Here is a 19967-nt window from a genome sequence, read left to right on the forward strand (position 1 = left end):
CTGGCCGAAAAGGAACAATAATAACCCACTTAGGTGGCCACCTAAGTCCCCTTACCTTCTTACCCCTGAGAGGTTCCCAGACCCAGACCCAGCCAGGGCAGAGGCATGGTGGGGGGAGCTGAGGTTAGGCACCTGGTTTCTACCCTGGACTCTCTGAGGGGCCCATGGCAAGGGCCACAGGCACCCTGGCAGTCCTGGCCCCAGAAAAAGGAGAATTCATCGTGCCCCACGGACAGGCTGGCCCTGCAGGGGCCTGGCCACTCCCATTTTGTCAGGCTGGGGTGTGGCCTACAGTCACTCGATTTAGTAGGGCCCAGACTAAGCCCAAGGTGGGCTTGAGGGGCTCTATCAGAACGAGCCCAGGGTGCTGGGAGCTGAGTGCTAGAGGAAGGCATTCCATATCCCCTGCTGTCCACCGCTCCGCCCCACGCCCTTTCTACAGAGGAACTGGCTCTGAATCAGCCCTGCTGAGACAGAACAGGGCTGCCGCTTCCCTTTTTTTTGCCCCTGTGTTCCCGCTGCCCTTCCCCCAGTGTGCCTGCTCAGGCTGCTCACCTGGTCCTCAGCACCCCCAATGTGAGCCCGGTTCATGCAGCTCTCATTGTGCCCCGGGTCCGGGAGGGGACAGCCCGCCGCCTCCCCGAAGTGGAGAATGTGCCCCTGCAGGGGAGGCAAGGCTTGGCCTAAGGCCACTTCTGCAGACCCTTCGGGCCAGAGCCTTCTGGGACGACCCTCTGATCTGCAATTCCATTTTCTGGAATTCATCCTGGGGCCCAGTGTGAGGTGTTCCCAGAGTGGTTTGCTGGGACAACACGGCCAAGGCAAAGTGTCCTCGTAGGGCGTGGGCAGCTAGCAAAGGGCCAGCCTTTCCGGGGACTTCAGGGCTGCCAAAAAGAGTGCGTTACGAGGCCCTGCCCCGGTCCCCGCCCACAGCAGCCCGACCGAGGGGACGCTGGAACTTCTCGTTTGTCCTTTGCACGAGCTTGTATAAACAGCGAAGTCGTACCGAGCAGAGGCCGCCCAGGAGGCGCGCTCCGCAGCCGGGAGGGGCTGCCCACGGGTCCCGGCATCCCGCGCGCGAGGGGCGGGGCGCCGTGACGCCATCCGCGGGCGCCGCGCCGCGCCGGAGCCGGAAGTGCGGAGGCAGCGTCGCGCGGCCACGTGCGGAGCGTCCATCAGCGGGAGCCCGCCGAGCCTGGCGGGTGAGACTCGGTGCGGCCCCCCCTCGCCCCGTGCCGGCCCGGCCTGCCGCGTCCCCAACCTCTGCTGGGGGGCCCTTACCTCTCCTGCATCCCCCCCCTTGCCGCCCGTCCGCCTGGAAGCCCGCTTTGGGGGAGACTGGGGTGAGGGGGGTTCCGTGGAATGAAGCCTGGCCTGCAGGTGATACCACAGACCACTGACCGCTGCCCCGCTGGTGGCCGGTCCCTCCTCTCACACCTGGAGAATGGGAGTCGGTGTCCCCGAGAAGGGTGATGAGAGGGTCTGATCCTTAGTAGGAAATCGTGGGCTCGTCCTTTGCCATTGCCCCGCTTGAGTTTCTCCATCTGTGATTTGGGCTGATGACTTCTAATTCGTGACCTAGACCAAGAAGGGCTTAACACGTCAGTGCAGGGTGCAGCCCTGTTGGTCGTCCTGTTGGACAGAGCCAGGGACGGAGCCAGCCACCCCACCCTCACCGCTTGGGACCTGGGCCTCACAGCCCTCCACCCAGATCCCAGGTGCACCCTCTTGGCACCTTTGCATGCTCATGCCCACACACATTCTCCCAGGTCTCAGACACCTGCCAGATAGCAACACCATGAGCTTCGTGGCGTATGAGGAGCTGATCAAAGAGGGTGACACGGCCATCCTGTCACTGGGCCACGGTGCAATGGTGGCAGTGCGTGTGCAGCGGGGGGCACAGACCCAGACCCGGCATGGCGTCCTGCGGCACTCAGTAGACCTCATCGGCCGCCCCTTCGGCTCCAAGGTGACCTGTGGTCGAGGTGGCTGGGTGTATGTGCTTCACCCCACGCCTGAGCTCTGGACACTGAACCTGCCACACCGCACCCAGATCCTCTACTCCACTGACATTGCTCTGCTCACTATGATGCTGGAGCTTCGGCCTGGCTCTGTGGTCTGTGAATCCGGTGAGTTCTTTGGGCTACCTCAATCCTGATTCTGAAAAATTGACTTGAAGATGACAGTCTGACCCAGCATCCAGACAGCCTCCATCCTGCCCTTCCTGAAGACAGGCGTGGTTGCTCAGCTTCTACTTTACCAATGTTTTGGGGGGGCTGACTGCAGGGAGTGAGGGCAGAAGCAGGAGCACTAGTTAGGAGGCAGGTGCTGTAATCTGAATGAGAGTTGATGGCACTGGACCAGGGATTTCCCCCAGAGGAGCTGGTGTTCAGTGAGAGTCCTGCCTGCCTTGGCGAGGCAGGGCCAGAGTGCCACTTGGCTTTGGCCTAGGTGCTGACTGCCAGTCGCTACCTCTGTGCTGACAGGAGGGCAGAGAGTGGCTGGCCCAGCAGTCCCCGACCACCCAGCCCCAGGGCCGAGAGTTTCCCCTTCCTGGAGGGAGACCAGGGCTGCTCTGAGGTACTCATTGTAGGTGGGGAGTCTCTATCTCAAGCTCATCGTCGGCCAGCACTGCTGTCACTGAGCCCAGGGCCTGAGGTCGTTCCTGGCCCTTACACACACACACACACACGCGCGCGCGCGTGCGTGCTGGGGCCACCTGGGGTGGAGACTGAAGCATACAGCCTGGTCAGGAACAGCCCAGGCCCGATGCACCTATATTTCCAGCATGTGCCTCATGGGCTGTGCAGCTGGGCTCCAAGGTCACAAAGAATTCCCAGAACCATTGCTTCCAGGTCTGAGGACTTGAGGCCATCTTATCCCTCTCAGGCCTCTTTCTCCATGTTGGCCAGCCACATACTTTGAAACGGGAAGAGTCAGGTGCAGAACTTGGGCTGTGGGTCGGAGGGTTAGTGGGGTCTAGGCAGAGGCCTGCTGCTCAGCCACTGGGGACTTGGGGAGCCGGTGGCAGATGGGCAGCAGGCCCTCGAGCCAGCTCCATCCCCTACTGCTCTCTGTGCAGTGGGCGTGCTTCTGGGCTCTAATATGCCAGCTGCCCTCTAGGAACCACGGGTACAGCCGTGAACAAGACAGGCCAGGTTGCCCCTTCCCTGAGGGGACAGTAAGCCCAGTGTCACTGTTTCAGTGCTGTGATCGCTGTGAGGCTAGTAAAACTGGACTGTGTGTTTGAGGGTGGCTCCAAGAGGTCCCTCCACCTCGGTCGGTCCGGGAAGACCTCTGGCATGGGGACATTCAGTTGGAAACGAGGAGGAGGAGGCGCTACCAAGAGCCAAGCAAGCGAGAGTGTCACCCCAAGGGTGAGCCGTGCAGAGGCCCTGAGTGAGGACCCAGCAAGGAGGCCAACGTGGCAGGGGCAGGAAAGGAGGTCGGGAGGAAACGGGCACAGCTCGGAGGGTGGTCGGGTCTGACTGTGCCCGTGTGGAGAGGCGAGAGCAGGGTCTCACCGAGGGGAACAGAATCGCCTGTCTGGTGGCGGTTACGGAGCCAGGAGGGAGGGCCCAGGCTGCGCGGGGGCAGGGTGGAGGCGGGGAGGCAGGAGCTACCTGTGGACCGAATGTGGGGTGGGAGAGGGGAGTCTGGGGCACCCCTGCGATGTCTGGTCGAGCTGTGGGCGTCGTTGACTGGGCAGGGAGGGCCGACGGGAGGGGTTCGGTCTTGGAGCGGATCCAGCTCTGTCCTCGTTAACGCCGAGCGCTGTCGGCTGTTGGGAGGTCGTGCGTGTGCGCTGGCGAAGGGACCTGGCACTGGGGAGCATGCATCAAGACTGGCACCCGAAACCGCAGGGCGGGGGAGGTCATGGGGGGACGCGGCCCCAGCTGGGCACAGCCAGGTGAGAAGTCAGGCGGAGGGGCAGCACTGACAGGAGCCGGGGAGTGGCCAGGGCAAGCGGAAGAGAACTGGCGGACGGCGACGTGGGGGAAGGGTGGGGCCCGGTGGCAAGTCGGCTGCCGTGTCTCGGTGCCGTGAGACCAGGCGAAGCGAGGGCGGAGGCACACCACACTCCCGCTCCACGTGGCCTGGAGGTGGGCAGACCTCTGAGTGGGCAGCGAGCTTGGGGGACTCGGGGCCAGCCACCGGGTGGGGGGTGGGGGGTGGGGGGCGGGGACGGGGTTTGCTCCGGTGCTGGGATCGGGCAGGGCGGCCGCTCTGCCGCCCGGACCCACTGCAGACCCCGAAAACAAACCCAGCCGGTCGCGTCCCCACCCAGCCCCAGTGCAGACTCGGTGACAAAACCGTGGGCAGCCCGGACCTGCCGGGCAGTTCCGGAGTGGTGCCCACTAGCGACCAGGATCGTCTGACCCATGGGCCCCGTGTGGGTTTTTCCAGAGTAAGGGTGGGGTTGATTCTTAAGCGTCCCCGGCAGTCCTGCCTGACACCCGTCCCTTCCTGCCAGGCACTGGCAGCGGCTCCGTGTCCCACGCGCTCATCCGCACCATCGCGCCCACGGGCCACCTGCACTCGGTGGAGTTTCACCAGCAGCGGGCAGAGAAGGCCCGGGAGGAGTTCCAGGAGCACCGAGTGGGCCGCTGGGTGACGGTGCGCAACCAGGACGTATGCCGCAGCGGCTTTGGTGTGAGCCACGTGGCTGATGCTGTTTTCCTGGACATCCCGTCTCCTTGGGAGGCTGTGGGCCACGCCTGGGACGCCCTCAAGGTTGAAGGTACGTTGGGGGTTCTGGTGTGGGCCTGGCCTTGGGTGTGGGTCGTCTGAAGCCCAGAGAGGTCAGAAGCCAACAGGCCACATAGTGTGGCCAGGCCAGGGCCCCTTTTGACCTGAAGTCGGGGTGGGTCAGGCTGGCCGAAGGCTCGTGGGGAGGTGGAGAGGAATAGGAACTGGGGAGAACGGGGCTCCAGCTGAGCCTGTGTTCTTCGGCCTTGCCCCGCTCCCCCCCACCCCCCACCCCCTGGAGCTGGGAGGCATCTGAGTTCCCTGGGGACTGTGGCAGCCCCACCTTAGAGGTGCCACCTGTGCCTCAGGGCACTCCAGACTCTGACCCCAGCTCTTGCCCGAAGAGTCTCCCCTCCCCCCACCAGCCATGAGCCAGCAGAGTAGCCCCTTTTAGGGAAGATACGAGATGTGGAGGCGGGAAGGAGGCGGGAACATTGGCTCTGAGCCAGGGAGGCGCTGGTGAGGCCCTGGGTTTTTCCCTTTTGTGGAGAAGGAGCCAGCCCAGGCAGCCAGGGCCCCTTCCCTCCTCCCTGCGGAGCAGAGCAGGACAGAGGGTGGGGAGGAGGGTGGAGAGCCACCCCAGGCGCCCCCAGGGGGAGGGCTGCCCTCCCCCCCCCAAAAAGACAGGTGCCAAGGCGCGCCTCAAACAGCAAGGCAGCAGCAGTGGGTCCCAGTGGGTCCCCTGCCATGTCCCTGCTCTCTGCCAAGGTGGCCTGGGGCTCGGGAGGGGCTGAACCCAGCTTCCCACCCCTCCACCCCTTCTAGCTTTACCCCCAGATGATGCCAGGTCCAAGTGGTCACCCTCCCAAGCCTTCCTCCTGTCGTTGGGGCTCCCTCCTGGTGCTTGGCCGGGGGGAGCTGCACCATCCGTGGACCCCACCCCCTTTACCCCTCCAAGCCCCTCCCTTGGGCTCTCTCTGTGTCTCTTGCTCATGGGCCTTGTATTTTCCAATACCTGCCTGCTCTGTGAGCCCGACCCCAGCGAAGCGCAGTCCCCAGGCTCCTTGGGACTCGGTCCGGCCGGAAGGCTCTAGCCCTCGCCCAGAGGGTCCTGTCTCCCCAGCAGTACGCTCAGGGGCCAGGTGCCTTCTTGGGGATGACACTGTGCCCTCTAGGTTGCCATCAAACTGCTCGTGCTTCCTCCAAACTCACCCCTTCCTGAAGATCCATCTGGCGGTCCCTGGGTGTGTCCCCAGGTGTGGCTGAGGTGACCAGGCCTCAGGGACATTCCAGGACTTGCCCGGCCACATCCCTTCCCCCGCCTCGGATTCCCCACACCCTCCTTGCTAGGATGGGGATGTGGGCTGGACGCGGGCCAGGCTGAGGGACACTGCAGGTGGGCCCTGGTGGGAGGTGGCAGGAAGGGGCTGTCAGCTCCCGCCTGCACCCTGTCATCCTTGGCCGTCGGTGCCTCCTGTTCCCCAGAGCGGGTGGCAGCCTCTAATTTCCTGTGACAGCAACAGCCTCCGCCCGCCGGTGAGCCCCGTCCCCCACTGCCACCGTGCCGTGTGGTGAGTGCTCTTCTGGGCACGGCGCTCCTGCAGCTGGGACAGGGCTCTGCCCTGACCCCTGACCCCTGAGCCCGTTGTTCCTCCTGGCCCCGACCCTCGGCTTTCCCCATAGAAGCACCTGCCAAAGGCCAAAGAAATAAGGGTCGTGGGCTTGGTCTAAGTGGCCCCTTCCACGCGGCTCCCGGAGAGCCCCTGCCCCGCCGGCCTGTGCCCCTCCTCCACCCTGCTGCCAGGCTCTGCGTGGTGGAGGACTCGGCCGGCCTCGGGGCCCGGGACGGTGGCCGGGCACCCACACGCCCGGCCCGCAGTCCCCAGCCCTCAGGCTGCTGGCTCCTGAGCCCCCACCCCACCCCCCGCCCGGCTCCCCTGACTGCGCGTCTGGCTCCCCGCAGGTGGGCGCTTCTGCTCCTTCTCGCCGTGCATCGAGCAGGTGCAGCGCACGTGCCAGGCGCTGGCGGCCCGCGGCTTCTCAGAGCTGAGCACCTTGGAGGTGCTGCCCCGGGTGTACAACGTGCGCACCGTCAGCCTGCCCGCGCCCGACCTGGGGGCCGGTCCGGGCCCCGAAGCCGGCCCCGACGCCAGCCCCTTCCGCAGTGGCACACCCATGAAGGAGGCCGTGGGCCACACCGGCTACCTGACCTTTGCCACCAAGACCCCCGGCTAGCGGGCCTCCCCGGAGCCCAGGCAGGGAGGTGTGGCTCAGCCAGAGGCCGCCTTATAAGGTCAGCGGGCGACCGCCAGGCCGGGCCTGTGTTTAGAAAGGCGGGGGGGGGGGGGGGGGGGGGGGGGGGGGGGCGGGGCGGGCGGGCAGGGCTGGGGGGCCCCAGGGGGCGGCTCCAGGAAGGCCTCCTGCCCCAGTCACTGCTGGGCTCTGCTTCCCCGAGCTGCTGCTGTTCTTTTGCCACAGAAAATCTCCACTGTCGCAAGCTCTTCTGGGTGTTGAGGCCAAGGGGTGCCCCTTCCCAGGTGGCCCCAAGCTGGCAGGGAGGGGGGCAGCAAGGACTCCGAGGAGAAGGACCAGGGGCTTGCTGCCCCACTCGGTGTGCGGCCTGGCTCGTCCTCTCCCCGAGGCGAGAGCCTGGCGCTGCCCTGCCCCCCCCCCCCCCCCCCCAGAGCTGCCCGTGCCAGGCCGGCCTGGCGGCCAGGGAGAGGTGGTCTTGCCGTGTGGCCTCGGGCCTGGCCCAGCCTGCCTGGTGCTATACAGGCCAAGTGGCAGTGTCCTGCGGCCCCTCCTGTTGGAGAGACAGGGGAGGGGAGCCCTGCCCCCCTGCCGAAGTGCCTCCTGTGGCCGCGGTCCCGCCAGAGCCCCTGGCGTGGCAAGAAGCGAGACCGCGGCATCACTTAGCCGGGAGCCTGAGGAGGGCGGAGAAGTGCTTCAAGTGATCCGGCTGGCGGTCCCTCTCAGCTGTTTGAACCTCAGCTGTCCAACCCCGGAGCTACTTGGGTGCCCCACCCTCACGGGAGCCCTGGGGACAAGGGGGCGCATCCAGGGGGGAGGACACCCCTCCAGGGCAGGCCTGCCCTGCTCTCTGGCATCCATGCCTGCCGCTGCTGCGTGAAGGGCCCGAGTGTCTGCCCTCGGCCTCAGCTGTCATTAGGAGCCTCAGTTTTCCCATGTTGGACGAGAGCCCCAGGGTGCTGTGCTGGCAGGGGGCAGGGGGCCGGCCCCGACCATGCCTGGCGGAGAAATAAACACCGTTGCCCCTGCCGTGCACCTGGTCTGTTTGGTGCCACTCGAGTCAGACCCTCATTCCCGACACCAACCTCCGGGCTGGGCCTCCCCACACACAGCCCTGGGTCTGCTCCTTCCTCTCCCTGTCCCAGGGCGGGGCGTCTGGACAGGGGCTCTGGACTCCAGGACAACAGCCTGGGACATGATGGACAAAGGGGCGAGTGTGTGGCCACCCCCACTCAGCTGCAGAAAGGGCCACTTGTCCTAGTGGGTGAGGGGGGAGAGGGTCTGCCTGTGTGTGTGTGTGTGTGTGTGTGTGTGTGTCCGTGTGTCCATCCGTCCGTCCGTCTGTCCTTCCATCCTTCCGTCCCAGAGCACTGGACCCTTCATTCACAGCACGGTCTGTCTCTTATGCTTTCTGAAGGGTCTAGAGCTCAAGAAAGACCCTCCAGGCCTGAGTCCGTGGGAAGATGCGAAAGGAGGTGGGCCTACTGGGGGGCTGGTCTCCTGGGGGAAGCGTCACAGGGCGGGGCTCCCTCTTCCTCCCAACCTCCTGGCAGGACCTGAGCCCCACCAGATTTCCTTGGGGCCCTGGGACCACTGTCCCAGCCTTCTCCTGCCTCCCGGGACCTGGCCTGACCTCTGAGCGGATGCTTAGCTTCGGGGACAGAGGAGGACCTGTGCCTTCCCCTGGCCTTTGAGAGAGAGGCCTGAAGGATGTCTGGCACAGGGCATGGCCCGCCTGGGCAAGCTCCACTTCCCAGATGGGGCTGAGGATGGCGATCTAGACCACGGCCCTGGTTTGTCACTGGGCCTGGAGATGCCAGAGGACTGGGGTCAGGAGACCTGCACCCCTCCGCACGGGCACACCAGGCACAGGGCAGCTCTCAAGTCTGGGTGGCCCTCTGGCCCCTCATCTGTGCCGCCAAGCCCCATGTGAGCCCCTGTGACCCCACCGGGCCTCCAGGCATCAGCCTTGCCCCAGGTACCCCTCTGGGCCCATTTCAGCCTCAGTCTGGAGCCCCGTGTGGCCCTGAGCCCCCAGTGAACTCCTCTGCACCCTTAAAGACCGCACTCAAAATGTGTCTCAGTGCCGCCCAGCCCCAGCCTCAGGCAGGAGCATCCTGGGGAACCATTCTCTGCTCCCGTGTCTCCTGGCAAAGGAGCCAAAGCCAAGTGGTGCCCCAGTTCTGCAGAAGGGGAGCCCAGTGTCCAGAGGCAGGGCCAGGGCCCATGGTGAGTGGCCGGTCAGCAGGTTGGTGACAGCCACCTCTGCGAGTCAGCAGCACGGGGCTGGTCACAGGGCAAGGATTCACGGGGACGTCCCCCGCCCAGCCCCAGACACTCACTCTGACCCTCAGTTTTTCCTGGAAATTCCTATACCCGCCCTGCCGCCACCCAAGATGTGAAGATGTCACACGTCCAACTGCCTCCCCTGCTGGCCTCCTCGGGCATCCGAGCCCTCGAACACCTAGAGACCCTGGCTCACTTGCTCCGTGGGTCACAGTCCGAGATCCCACCCTTCCCCCAGGAAGCCCCCTGGGCCTTGCCCTCTTCAGCCCTGGTGTGTTTTGCCCCTGCCCTCGCTATGCTTCACCCTTGCCTGCCTCTGAGGGGCTCACCCCCTCCACCAGAAGCCCCTGGGCTCAGGTGGGTTGGGGGCCCAGGGTGGGATTTTGGATGGGCAGCAGGTGGCATAATGGATGCCAGGCTGCTGGGGGCCACACCCTGTCTAACAAAGTGATGAGGAAGGGTTGTTTGCTCCATGAGGATAGGACAGCAGGTGGACTGCCCCACCCCTGCCCCCCTCACACCACCTCCCCCCACCCACCCCAGCCTTGTCTGCCTCCGTTGCCTGTCTGTCTTCTAGGGACACAGGCCCCCCTCTCTCTCTCCAACCTGTTGCTGAAGGCAGGCAGACAGGCTGTGTGGGACCCCAGGCCGGAGAGATGATGCTGTTCCTACCCGGCTCTAGCTCACTGCCTAGGCGGAGAAGCTGAGGCCCAGAGGAAATGAGACTCTCTGGGGCCCAGGCTGCCAAGCTTCTGATTGCTGACCAGGGACTCCTAGATGCTCTCCTGCCCTGTGTGGTCCCTTGGATTGTAACCACAGAGGCCAAAGGGGAGAGCAATTTCCACTGGAATCCTGGAAGGCTCCTCAGAAGAGGTGACCGCTGTGCGAGGTGTGGAAGGGCTGGTGGAAACTGGAGGAGGATGAGCAAGGGTCCTTCCAGGTGGGAGTGTGCAGGCCTCAGACAGGAATCCCACGGGCAGGCCTGGGAGAGGGCAGCTTGATGAGTTGTAGAGGGCAGTGTCCCCACCTCTGAGACTGGTAGCTGCCTGCCCTGTTTGCAAGGCTGCTGTGCGCACAGGCTGGCCGCCCAGACACAGTGCCCCACTCTACCCAGAGGCTGCTGGGCTCACAGGCCAGGCTGGGGGTGTCCCTGCCTCCTGGTGGGGCCTCAGGTGGGAGGGTCTCCAGGGGCCTCCCTGCTGGGGGTCTTGGCCCCTGATGCCCCAGGAGGGATGTGCAGGTGGAGGCTAATGTTGCCCAGTCCTCAGAACTCTGCCCTCTCGGCCAGCCTCGCGGGGTGTGTCCGCCAGCCCGGCAAGTGCAGACCAAGCCCCTGCTACGGGTCACGCCCTCCCGGCGCCGGGAACCAGACGTTCGGGCAGCCCTGCCTGCCCCTGCGGGGCTCCCGGGAACCAGGCACCAACGGTGCAGGTGAGAGCCACGAAGTGGAAGCAAAGCAAGGGAAGGGGTTTCAACCCGTGGTGTGTAGGGGGGACGGAGGGTTGGGACCATCAGGAAGGCCTTGCCGGGAGGTGGCCCCCTGCAGTCGCCGACGGACAAGGATATTTGGACTTGATTCTTAGGCCAGACTCCACTGGGCCCTGCACCGGGGGGCTCGGGCTCTGGGCCCACCTGCCTCACATCCTCCCTCTGGGCACCGTGGTGACGGTCCCTTCCCTCCTGGCAGAGAGGAGGACACACACAGTGCCTGCCTGGGGGTGGGAGTGGGGAGGAGCTGCCATGGGATTGAAATATCCAGTTGGCGTTTGCCCAGTTGGTGCTCGTACGACGTTTTGGATTGTTGTAAGTTAGAGGGGTGTTTGTTAAATAATCTCTACGCCCATTGTGGGGCTCAAACTCCTGACCCCAAGATCGAGAGTCGCACGCTCTTCTGGCTGAGCCCTCCAGGCACCCAGAACATCTGTGATTGTCATCGCTGGTGAGAGCCACTGCTGCCACCGCCTCCGGGAAGCCGTCAGTCTCCGTCTCAGTTTCCAATGCCAGAATCTTGGGGCCACTCTGGGTCTGACAATGTTCTTTGGTGTTTGAGGTCCTCGAACGGCTTTTTGCTTCAGGGGCACTTGGCTAGTCTCTCAGGATAATGGGAGAGAAGATTTGACACTGAGACTTCTCTGGAAAACCCAGCTCATCCGCCCGCTGTGCTCACGGTTGTGTAATAAAACAGAACCGCAGGAACATCAGGCCAGCGGGGTGGGGGTGGGGGGAAGGAGCACTTTGGGTGACCTCACGGCCTTTGAGGTACGTGCATGGTCGATCAGCTGTCACGCAGGCGTGCTACATAACAAATACCTATCCCCCCATGGCCGCAGAGGCTGCCAGCAGCAGTCCCTTTCGCCCTCAGATCTGCGGTGTGGCTGCTCTTGGCCGACCTCAGCCAGGCCTGTTCACGTGCGGGGCCAGCTGATGTCAACTCAGCCCGGCCCCCCGCTTCTCTGCTCCCTCTGGGGCTGCGGCCTGGCCTGCGTGCAGGGAGGGGGGCGGGCGGGCCCTTCCCGAGCCCTGCATCACACGGCCTGCCCTCGGGTCGGGCGGACAGGGGGGCGCTGCGGTTCGGGTGGCGGGACTGCGTGGCAGGGGCGGGGTGGGGGGCAGGGCAGGGCGTGGGACCGCGGGTCTCTGCCGGCCTCGCCTGCCCTCCCCGCCTCGCCCCTCGGAGGGAGGAGGGCATTTCAAAGTCAGGCTGCCTCGGGAGCGGCGTCGGCGTCGGCGGGAGGGAATAGCTCGGCTCCCACCAGGCTGAGAATAGCTCAGAATTGGGTCACGCTCACCGAGAGCTCCGGTCGCAGCCTCCAGCCTTTGACAGTAATCAGCTTTCTCCCTGACATCTGTCCCTTCAAAGGGGGTCGGCCGGGTGTGGGCACATTTTTAGAAGAAGCAGAGGGGCCAGGAGGGGAGGAGGGTCCGGTAACGAGTTGGCCCTACATCCCTCCACTCTCCCCGCCCCTCCGGGCGGGCCACCTCCACCCCTCCCCCGACCTGCGCCATCCCCCACCTCTCAGCCGCCAGCCACCAGCCATGCCCTCCTGCCTGCGCTCTGGCCGCCCTTGCCCTTTACCTCCCGAGTCTCCCTCTTTCTCTCTCTGGGGCCCTCTTTCCTTCCGTGGAGGATAGAAGCAGCAGTGGGGGGATCCTGGGGCTCGTGTCTCTCCAAGCCCTCAGGCCTCTCTTCAGCAGCCCCTTACCCCCCAACTTGAGCCCAAAATAGTACGCAGCCCTTTTGCCCCTAATGTCCTCAAGTCCTCCCCACGTGCCCACAGATGCTCTGTGCGTGTGCCAGTCACCAAGCACTTGGCACAGGGGGACCCTCTGAGTCTCAGCCCTCAAGTCCCTCCCAGCCTGTCCCCACAGCCAAGCGTGGACCCTAGGTCTGGCACCCCAGCGAGAGACAGAAATCACTGTGTCCTGGGACAGGAGGTGGACAGGGTTTTCTGAACTCCAGACATTTAGGGAGATGCTTGAGTGGCCTTTACTTTGCCAGGACCCAAAGGTCGGCACCCCCTCCTGACTTCCTGTCTCTGTAGCAAAATCAGGATGTGTCCGCCCAGAATGAGTGCTGCCAAGCTGCCCTCCCCCAGAAGGCAGAAGTGACCTTCCACGGCCAGGCCTCGGTCCTCTCTGCTGGCCAGTCCGTCTTTCCAAACCCACAAGGCAGTTCCCATGGCGAAACATTCCTGAGTTTGGGTCGCGGGTGTGTCCAGGAAATCTCCCTGGAGCTGAGGCCTCCCGGCCCTTGGACCAGCCGAATCAGCATCGCCTGGGGGCTCCGTGGAAATGCTCTTCCCTGGCCCCACCCCAGGCCTGCGGCATTCGGAAGCTGGGGGCACGGGGCTCAGTGATCACTGCAGAGACACCAGCAACTCTCCAACTTTCTTCCTTCTTTTGTTTCTTAAAACGCGCAAACGCATCCCGATTACTTGAGCAGCAAGGTCAAGTCCGCGGAGGCTTCCAGCACCATGGATTCACTCCTCCAGGCCGCGCTGGTGTCAGTCAGAGCTTCACTTTGCCTCAGCCTGCTCCTGCTCGGAACTCTCGTGTCGTCCCCAAACCCTTCTCTTGAGATCGCTGTGTCTCTGGAGGCTCATCTCGCCGGCGAGCTGGGAGAGGCAGCGCACGCGGACCCCTTTGGGACCCCTTCGAGTCTTGACGTGAACGAACCAGGGGTTTTATTTTACAAAATGAGACATTTGGGAAACTGAAGTCTGAGCGCTTCGTGGGTTTAAGGAATGACACCTTTTTTAGGTGTGCTAATGGTCCCGGGAGGTGGCCCTGGGCCAACGGAGTGGAGGCTGGGAGAGAGGAAGCCCCATACTCCTTGGACGTGGAAGGCTTTGCATTTTCTTATATTTATTTTTGAGAGAGAGACAGAGCGTGAGCAGGGGAGGAACAGAGAGAGAGGGAGACACAGAACCCAAAGCAGGCTCCAGGCTCCCAGCTGTCAGCACAGAGCCCGACGCGGGGCTCGAACCCACAGACCGTGAGATCATGACCTGAGCTGAAGTTGGATGCTTAACAGACTGAGCCACCCAGGTGCCCCTCTTTTTTTTTTTTTTTTTTTTTTTTAAGTTTGTTTGTTTGTTTATTGAGAGAGAGAGAGAGAGAGAGAGAGAGAGAGAGAATCCCGAGCAGGCTCCATGCTTTCAGCCCAGAGCCTGATGCAGAGCTTGATCTCACCAACCCTGGGATCGTGACCTGAGCCAAAATCAAGAGTCAGATGCTCAACCGACTGAGCCACCCAGGTGCCCTTGACATTTTCCATAATACATTTTTTAAAAGGAAAAAAGTGCCCCAGGCCTTTTCAACCATTTCTTTGCTCTAGACTTTCCAGGCAGCAGGAAGAAGTTCCTGTCTTTGCAGGTGCCCCAGACTTACTTCCCTCGGCCTCCTCTGAAGTCAGGGCCCTGGTGTTTCTCTAGGGTTTTCCAGCATTGGGGCAGGGGGCAGTGGGTCACACGCTGCGGGGCAGGTGGGAGAGGTAGGTGGCCCGTCCCTGGCGGGGCCACAGTGAGCCATCCACTCTCTGCTCCTCGCATGGATCCAAGGCCACAGACCCAGGAGTGGGTTTGCTGTGGTGGAGGGTGGGCCTTGCGAGTGGCCCCAGCACAGAGGGAGGGAGGGCCCTTGCTTCCTGCCCTGGAGAAGGCTGTGTCCCACAGCTCCCAACTCCAGAAGACCACCCTGTTTCCTCCTTCCACACCCTCCCTCAGCCCTGCCCCCGCCCCACTGAACTTGTCCCCCAGAAAATAGCGCAGAAACCCATTTCATTGCAGCGTAATTGACATGTGATGGGTGGCGCCCATGTAACTGTCCCGATCCAGGAGTCCTGTGTGACCCCATCCCCTTTCCCGCCGTCTCCCCTGCCAGGCCCTAGGCAGCCGCTCTTGGCCACTATCATAGCATTTTCGAGAAAGAGGCTCTAAATGGGACTGAACCAGCGACTGAGGTGAGGAGTGAACGTGGTTTCAGAGGCACCCTCAGAGCAGGTAGCTGGCACATGGCGGTCGGTGGCGCCCCAGCTGCCCGCACCAGCAGCCTTAGGCTCCCAGGATGCTAGGTGCATGGGCCAGGGCTCTGAGCTGCTAGATACACAGAAGAGGCCTGCGGACTCGGAGACTCAGGCCGCCAAGGAATGCGGGCTGCGGGCTGAGGGGCGGGGGCGGCAGGGGTGACCGAGGCCTGTTGCTAAGCTACGGGCACAATGGACATTCCCGGCACTAGGCAACGGGGGGGGGGGGGGGCCGGGGCCGTCGCTGAAGGAGAGGTGGGGACTGGAGGCCCAGGCCCCCCCATCCCCCAGCTCTGTGCCCCCGCCAGGACGTGAAGGTGCACTGGCTGCCTGGGCCCTCGGGGTAGAGTGCCTGCCCTGTGCCGGCCCCAGGCGCCCTCCGGGACCCAGGCCCACTGGCTCGGTTCCTGCAACGCCCTCCCTGCCACCCCCTCCCGGCCTCTGCCTCCTCCGGTCCTGCTTCCTGGCTGGTCCCCCACCATCTTGATTCAGGAATTTCAGGGGTCCTGGGCAGATCTTCGAGGTTTTGGTGGGACCCCAGTCCTCTGCCATCTGCTCTGTTCCCCAGCCCTCAGGCTCGGCACCCCCGCCTTCAGCCCAGCCTGGCCAGGGCTGGCTGTGCTTGCAGCCCCCGCCGTGGCCCCGCTTGTGGCCCCCGGCGGCCGTCCCCAGCGTCCAGCCTGGCCTCTGTTTGTCTGGGACAAGACGAGGGCTTTTGTGTTGCCCTTCAGGCTCCACTTCCTCCCTCCGCGGAGAGACTGCTAAGGAGCTCTGGGCCCAAGTGCCACCAGCTGGCCCTGGGGGGTGGGGAGGGGACGGACTCAGCAGGCTGGGGACGGAGGTCCACGTGGCTGGCCCCCGCCCCACCGCCCTCACTGAGCTCCTGGGTCAGGCCACCAGGCCTTTGCCCACGCAGCTCCCCCATCCAGTGCTTTCTGCGCCGTGGGCCCCCTCCCCCCAGGGCGCCCCCGCCTCCTCTCTCAGCCTGGAGAGACCCCAGGGCCACTGGGCCCTCTCGCCCCACCCCACTCCCGTGTGTGTACACACAGCAGATACACGCACGCACAGGCCAGGCGTCACGCGATCCGGAGAGAAGCTGGGTTTGGCGGCTGAGTGCAAGGAGTGTCGCCCTGAGCCTCTCCCCGTGACCACGCACCCCCAGGCCAGGGGACCAGCTGCCTGCCCCCTCGAGGCTGCCTCCTAACACCTCAGGCTCCCTCTCACCTTCCTGCAACCCCTACTCCTGAAGGGAGCTCGCCTGCCTGCCTGGGGGACAGCTAGACACAGACCCCCCCCCCCCCGCCCCCTGCCGCCAACTAAGCCGAGACCCCTCCAGCTGCCCTGGGCCCAGCATGGCATTTGGGAGGGAGGGTGCTGCACCTCAACTGCTGCTGTCACTCTTCAGGAGCGAAGCCAGGGAAGGGGCCCGCTCCCGTCCCCTCCCCCACTCCGTCTACTTTCCAAGGAGGCCCAGGCCCGGCCTATGCTGAGCTGGGGGGCTCTTCTAGGCTGAGAGCTGGGGACAAAGAGGCAGCTGCCGGTGGGGGGTGGGGGGGGTGGGGGGTGGGCATGGCCTTTGTGCGCGTCCGGCCCCTCCTGGTGACCTCACTGCCGGCCAGAGAAGGGCCCTTTCTTCCCAAAGGCGGCTGTTGGGAATCCGCCTGGGGACAAAGCCGCTGCCAGGCGGGGAACAAGTGAGCGGATGGCCCCCCTCGTGGCATAAATTAGGGGGCCTGAGGTGGAGGAGGGGACGGCGGCTGCAGCTGGCGCCCAGGGCGGTGGGGGAGGCGCGCCGTTCTCGTTCTCGTGAGCAAACGCACAGCCGACCCTCCCTCCCCCCCCCACGGGTACACGGGCTGCCCCCTCCAAGCCTCATTCATTCATTCCTCACGTGGTCATGAGCGCTGGCCTTGCGGACACAGACCACCTGCTGGAGGAAGGACTGGATGCGTGTCTGCCGGGCGGGGGCTCTGGTCCCCAGGGGAGGCTGGGGCTGAGCGTGCACGTCTGCGGGTGTCCGAGGTCCAGCAGGTGCCCCTCAGCCTGGCCAGTTCATCAGGTGAGGTCAGGAAAACGTTTGCTTTTAGATGAGTGGTGTCTTATGACATCCCCCCCCCCCCCCGCGCTGTGGGGCCAAGGGCTTCCTGTCCCCAGGGCCCCTGCCACTCCACAAAGTGTCCTCACAGCCTTATTGGCCCTTAGCCCTCAGGGCGCTGCCCCAGAGAGGACTCCTGCGGGAGACCCCGTTGGGTCTGGGTAGCCCAGGGCAGCCAATGGCAGCAGGGACATGTGGACGGACGTCACAGATAAGGCTCAGCCAGCGCGGCTCACCCAGGTGGTCCCTCAGGCTGCCCCATGAACACACCCGGGTCTCCTCTGGCTACTTGCTTAGCCTCCCTGGGCATCGGAAACGCTTGACTGTCCCCAGCCCCACAGTTCTGAGTGCACCTGGGCTCCAGGCCAGAGGGGCTTCCTGTAGGTGGAGGCAGCGGGCGTGGCACTGACCCTCGAAGGTCAGAGTGGGCCAGGAGGCAGGCACAGGTGAGCTTAATGTCAGGCCCAGGGGGTGTCCTTTGAAGGATGAACCTCCCCACCTGCCCCACCTGCTGTGAGTGGAATCTGGCCCTGGTGTCACAGCCCTGCTGTTAACAGGGGCTGAGGTGTCTGAGCGAGTGAGGGGCACCGGCCCTCCTGTGGGTCCTGTCCCATGAGGGGGCATATGGGCAGCTTGGGGCTCTGTCCCCAGTGCTCCAGGCTGCCCCCTCCCACTGAGATGCTGTCCTGACTTGGGGAGGCCCAGGCCTGAGGCCTTTGGGGTACAGAGAACCTCACGGCTGGCTGTCAGCACAGCAGCGCAGAGAGCCCTGAGGTTTCGGGGGGCTCCAAAGGTCTTTAGCAACCACTGAGTCCGCAGCTTACCAGGAGACTGGGGGCGGGGGGAGGGGGGGACTTGTGTGGCTGAGCACCTACTATGCTGGGCATTTCTGCCCCCGTCACTCTCAAGGGACAGGAAATGATCCGCACGGGCCTGGCCCCACATCCACGGTTGGGTGGGAGGCTCGGAGGAGGCCAAGGCTTCTAAGGCAGGAGCCCCCAAAGGCCAGAGTGTGCAGCCCCCCCAGGAGGCCTGAGAGCCCCGCACCCTCTCCTGGAACAGAGAGCCCGCAGGCGGCGGGGGCGGGGTGTAAGTAGGCCAGCGCTCTGTGCCACGTTGCCATGGTGCCGCAGCAGGCCTCCTGGGACGTTCCCAGGACACCTCTGGCCGCCTCCAGAGCTCCCTCTCCAGCCCCGCCCAGGCCCTGTCCCCAGGCTGGGGCTGTTCCAGTCCCTGGCCCCTCTGCCCCCAGGCCCCTCGCCCACCTGCCGGCTGCTGGGGGGTCCGTGGCACAATGTCTCAGGCCCACCTTGTCACACACACAGCACACACGTGCATGCACACACAGGCACACAGCGTGCGGCACACGTGCACACAGAGGCACACCCATGGCACACGTGCACACACGCACACACGCACAGCCACACAAGGTGCTCACTGGAGCTGCAGGAGCCATGGCCCTAGAGTCCCCGAGAGCTCCACCCACGTTCGGCCCCAGGCAAAGTGGAAGTGAGATGTCTGTGCAGAACTTCCGGCTCCAAGACCCGCCTGGGCTCCAGGGGCCACTAGGCCCAGAGCTGGGCTTCAGAGGCCTTGGCAAGGAGCCCACCTCACTTCATCTGCTTGCTGACGGTGGAGAGGAGGGGAGGGGGCTCTCCTGGCCTAGGGTTTAGGGGACGCACTGGTCTAAAGGGAGGACACGAGTGGCACCGAGTTCAGATGAGGCCGCCTCTGGGAGGTATTGGGACCTGCTGGGCTCCTGCCCGCATGTTGGCTGTGCTCCCCCTCGCCCAGGGCTCCGTGGGCCACACTCGCCACTGCTCGCTTCACAGACAGCGGCCCAGAAACACACTGGTGCACAGCTGCCTTGGCAAGGCCGCGGGCTGTCTCGGGGGCCCATTGGAGCACAGAGAGGCCCTGGGGCCCTAGGCAGCCCAGCCTGGCTCTCGTTGTCAACTGATGTCAAAGAGTGGAGTTTGGGCATCAGGGGAGAGAGCGGGGGTCCCTGAACCTCTGCGGGACCCCAGTGAGGGGGCAGGGAGAATGGCAGAGCCGGGAAGCTTCCCTGGAGAGGAGTGCTGGGAAGGGGCCAGGTGGGAGGGGCTGGGGCCCCTTGCTGGAGAACGCCCAGGCCCCCTTTGAGGGTCACAGCTGGGCCCCTGGATCCCCTGCCGCAGCTTCTCCATCTGACAACACAGGGCTGGCCAGGGGTCATCCCCAAGTCCCCCCGAGTTTGAGCACATGCAGGCCCCTGGGAAACGGGACAGCCGCCTTACAAAGAGGCCCCACTCGACAGAAACCACACCTGTGCGGTGGCTGTGGCCTGCATGAGCGCTTGTGTCCTTTGGGGGAAGCGTTATTGTCTGTCAGAATCTCAAGTTCCCTGGGAAAGGCCTTGAGCTCTTAGCAATGTCAAGGCCTGAGCCAAGGGCCCAGCAGTGCCAAGGCTTCCAGGCCTCTCTATGGCATAACGCCATGTGAGGTGTGCTCAGGAGAGGCAGGGCTGAGTGCAGGGTCGGGGGGTGGCCGCTGAGAGGCCCAGAAAGCCTCCTTGGTCAGGGGCATGAGAGGCAGGGCAGAGGGGGGCTTCATGGAGGGGCAGGTGGATGGGCTGGAGCCAGGGCGCTTGGGCGAGGCAGGAGGCAGCGGACGTCAGGGGTGGAGGCAGGGAGAGGGCCTTGTTCCTGGGGCTGAACTGATGGCAAGGAGGCTTCCCTTGCGCCGAGGCCACTGCCACAGTGAGGCTGGCCAGGCTCGAGGCCAGGAGTTAAGGTCCCCCACTCCCCAGCTGTACCCTAGGCCACCCGCCAGGCTCCAGGGGAGCAAATGAGCCTGCCAGGGCAGGTGCCATCACCCCACACACCCTGCCCCACCGGCTGCTTGTGGGCAGCACGAAGCCAGCGTCCAGAGGCCTGCCTTGCTCGGTGACGGTGACCTTTGCCTGGCACACCATCGCCTGTGCTGCCCTCATGGCTGCTGACCCCACAGCACAGTGTGGGGGCGCTGTCAGCCTGGGATGGCTCTGGGAGGGCTGCTGGGGGAAGCCCAAGCCTGGAGAAGGACAGGGGATGACAGGGCTCCTTGAGTGCCAAAAGTACCAGGGGGAGGCCCAGGGAGGGTCAG

The 19967-nt window shown here is 64.5% G+C and overlaps 1 protein-coding gene across 3 annotated transcripts; it reads left to right on the top strand.

Moving 5' to 3' along the window:
• Nucleotides 1–988: 988 nt before the first annotated feature.
• TRMT61A (tRNA methyltransferase 61A) lies at nucleotides 989–7968 on the top strand. 3 transcript variants are annotated; one of them, XM_060620887.3, is made up of 4 exons: nucleotides 989–1212; nucleotides 1770–2129; nucleotides 4475–4741; nucleotides 6653–7968. In XM_060620887.3, exons 2-4 carry the CDS (start codon nucleotides 1799–1801, stop codon nucleotides 6922–6924), a joined length of 870 nt encoding a protein of 289 aa, XP_060476870.1. In that variant the 5' UTR covers nucleotides 989–1212; nucleotides 1770–1798; the 3' UTR covers nucleotides 6925–7968. The 3 variants fall into 3 exon arrangements, with proteins under 3 accessions (XP_060476870.1, XP_060476871.1, XP_060476869.1); XM_060620888.3 differs by having other exon boundaries at nucleotides 1009–1202; XM_060620886.3 differs by lacking the exon at nucleotides 989–1212 and having other exon boundaries at nucleotides 1219–2129.
• Nucleotides 7969–19967: the final 11999 nt, after the last annotated feature.

Source organism: Panthera onca, chromosome B3, assembly GCF_046562875.1.
Source record: "Panthera onca isolate mPanOnc1 chromosome B3, mPanOnc1 haplotype 2, whole genome shotgun sequence".
Lineage (NCBI taxonomy): Eukaryota > Metazoa > Chordata > Mammalia > Carnivora > Felidae > Panthera > Panthera onca.

Bases quoted from the DNA above. Each gene is read 5' to 3' on its own strand.
- TRMT61A (XM_060620886.3), top strand. From the start codon at position 1,742: ATGCTCATGCCCACACACATTCTCCCAGGTCTCAGACACCTGCCAGAT. The intron at 2,130-4,474 runs GTGAGTTCTTTG...CCTTCCTGCCAG, and splicing joins CTCTGTGGTCTGTGAATCCG to GCACTGGCAGCGGCTCCGTG. The intron at 4,742-6,652 runs GTACGTTGGGGG...GGCTCCCCGCAG, and splicing joins GGACGCCCTCAAGGTTGAAG to GTGGGCGCTTCTGCTCCTTC.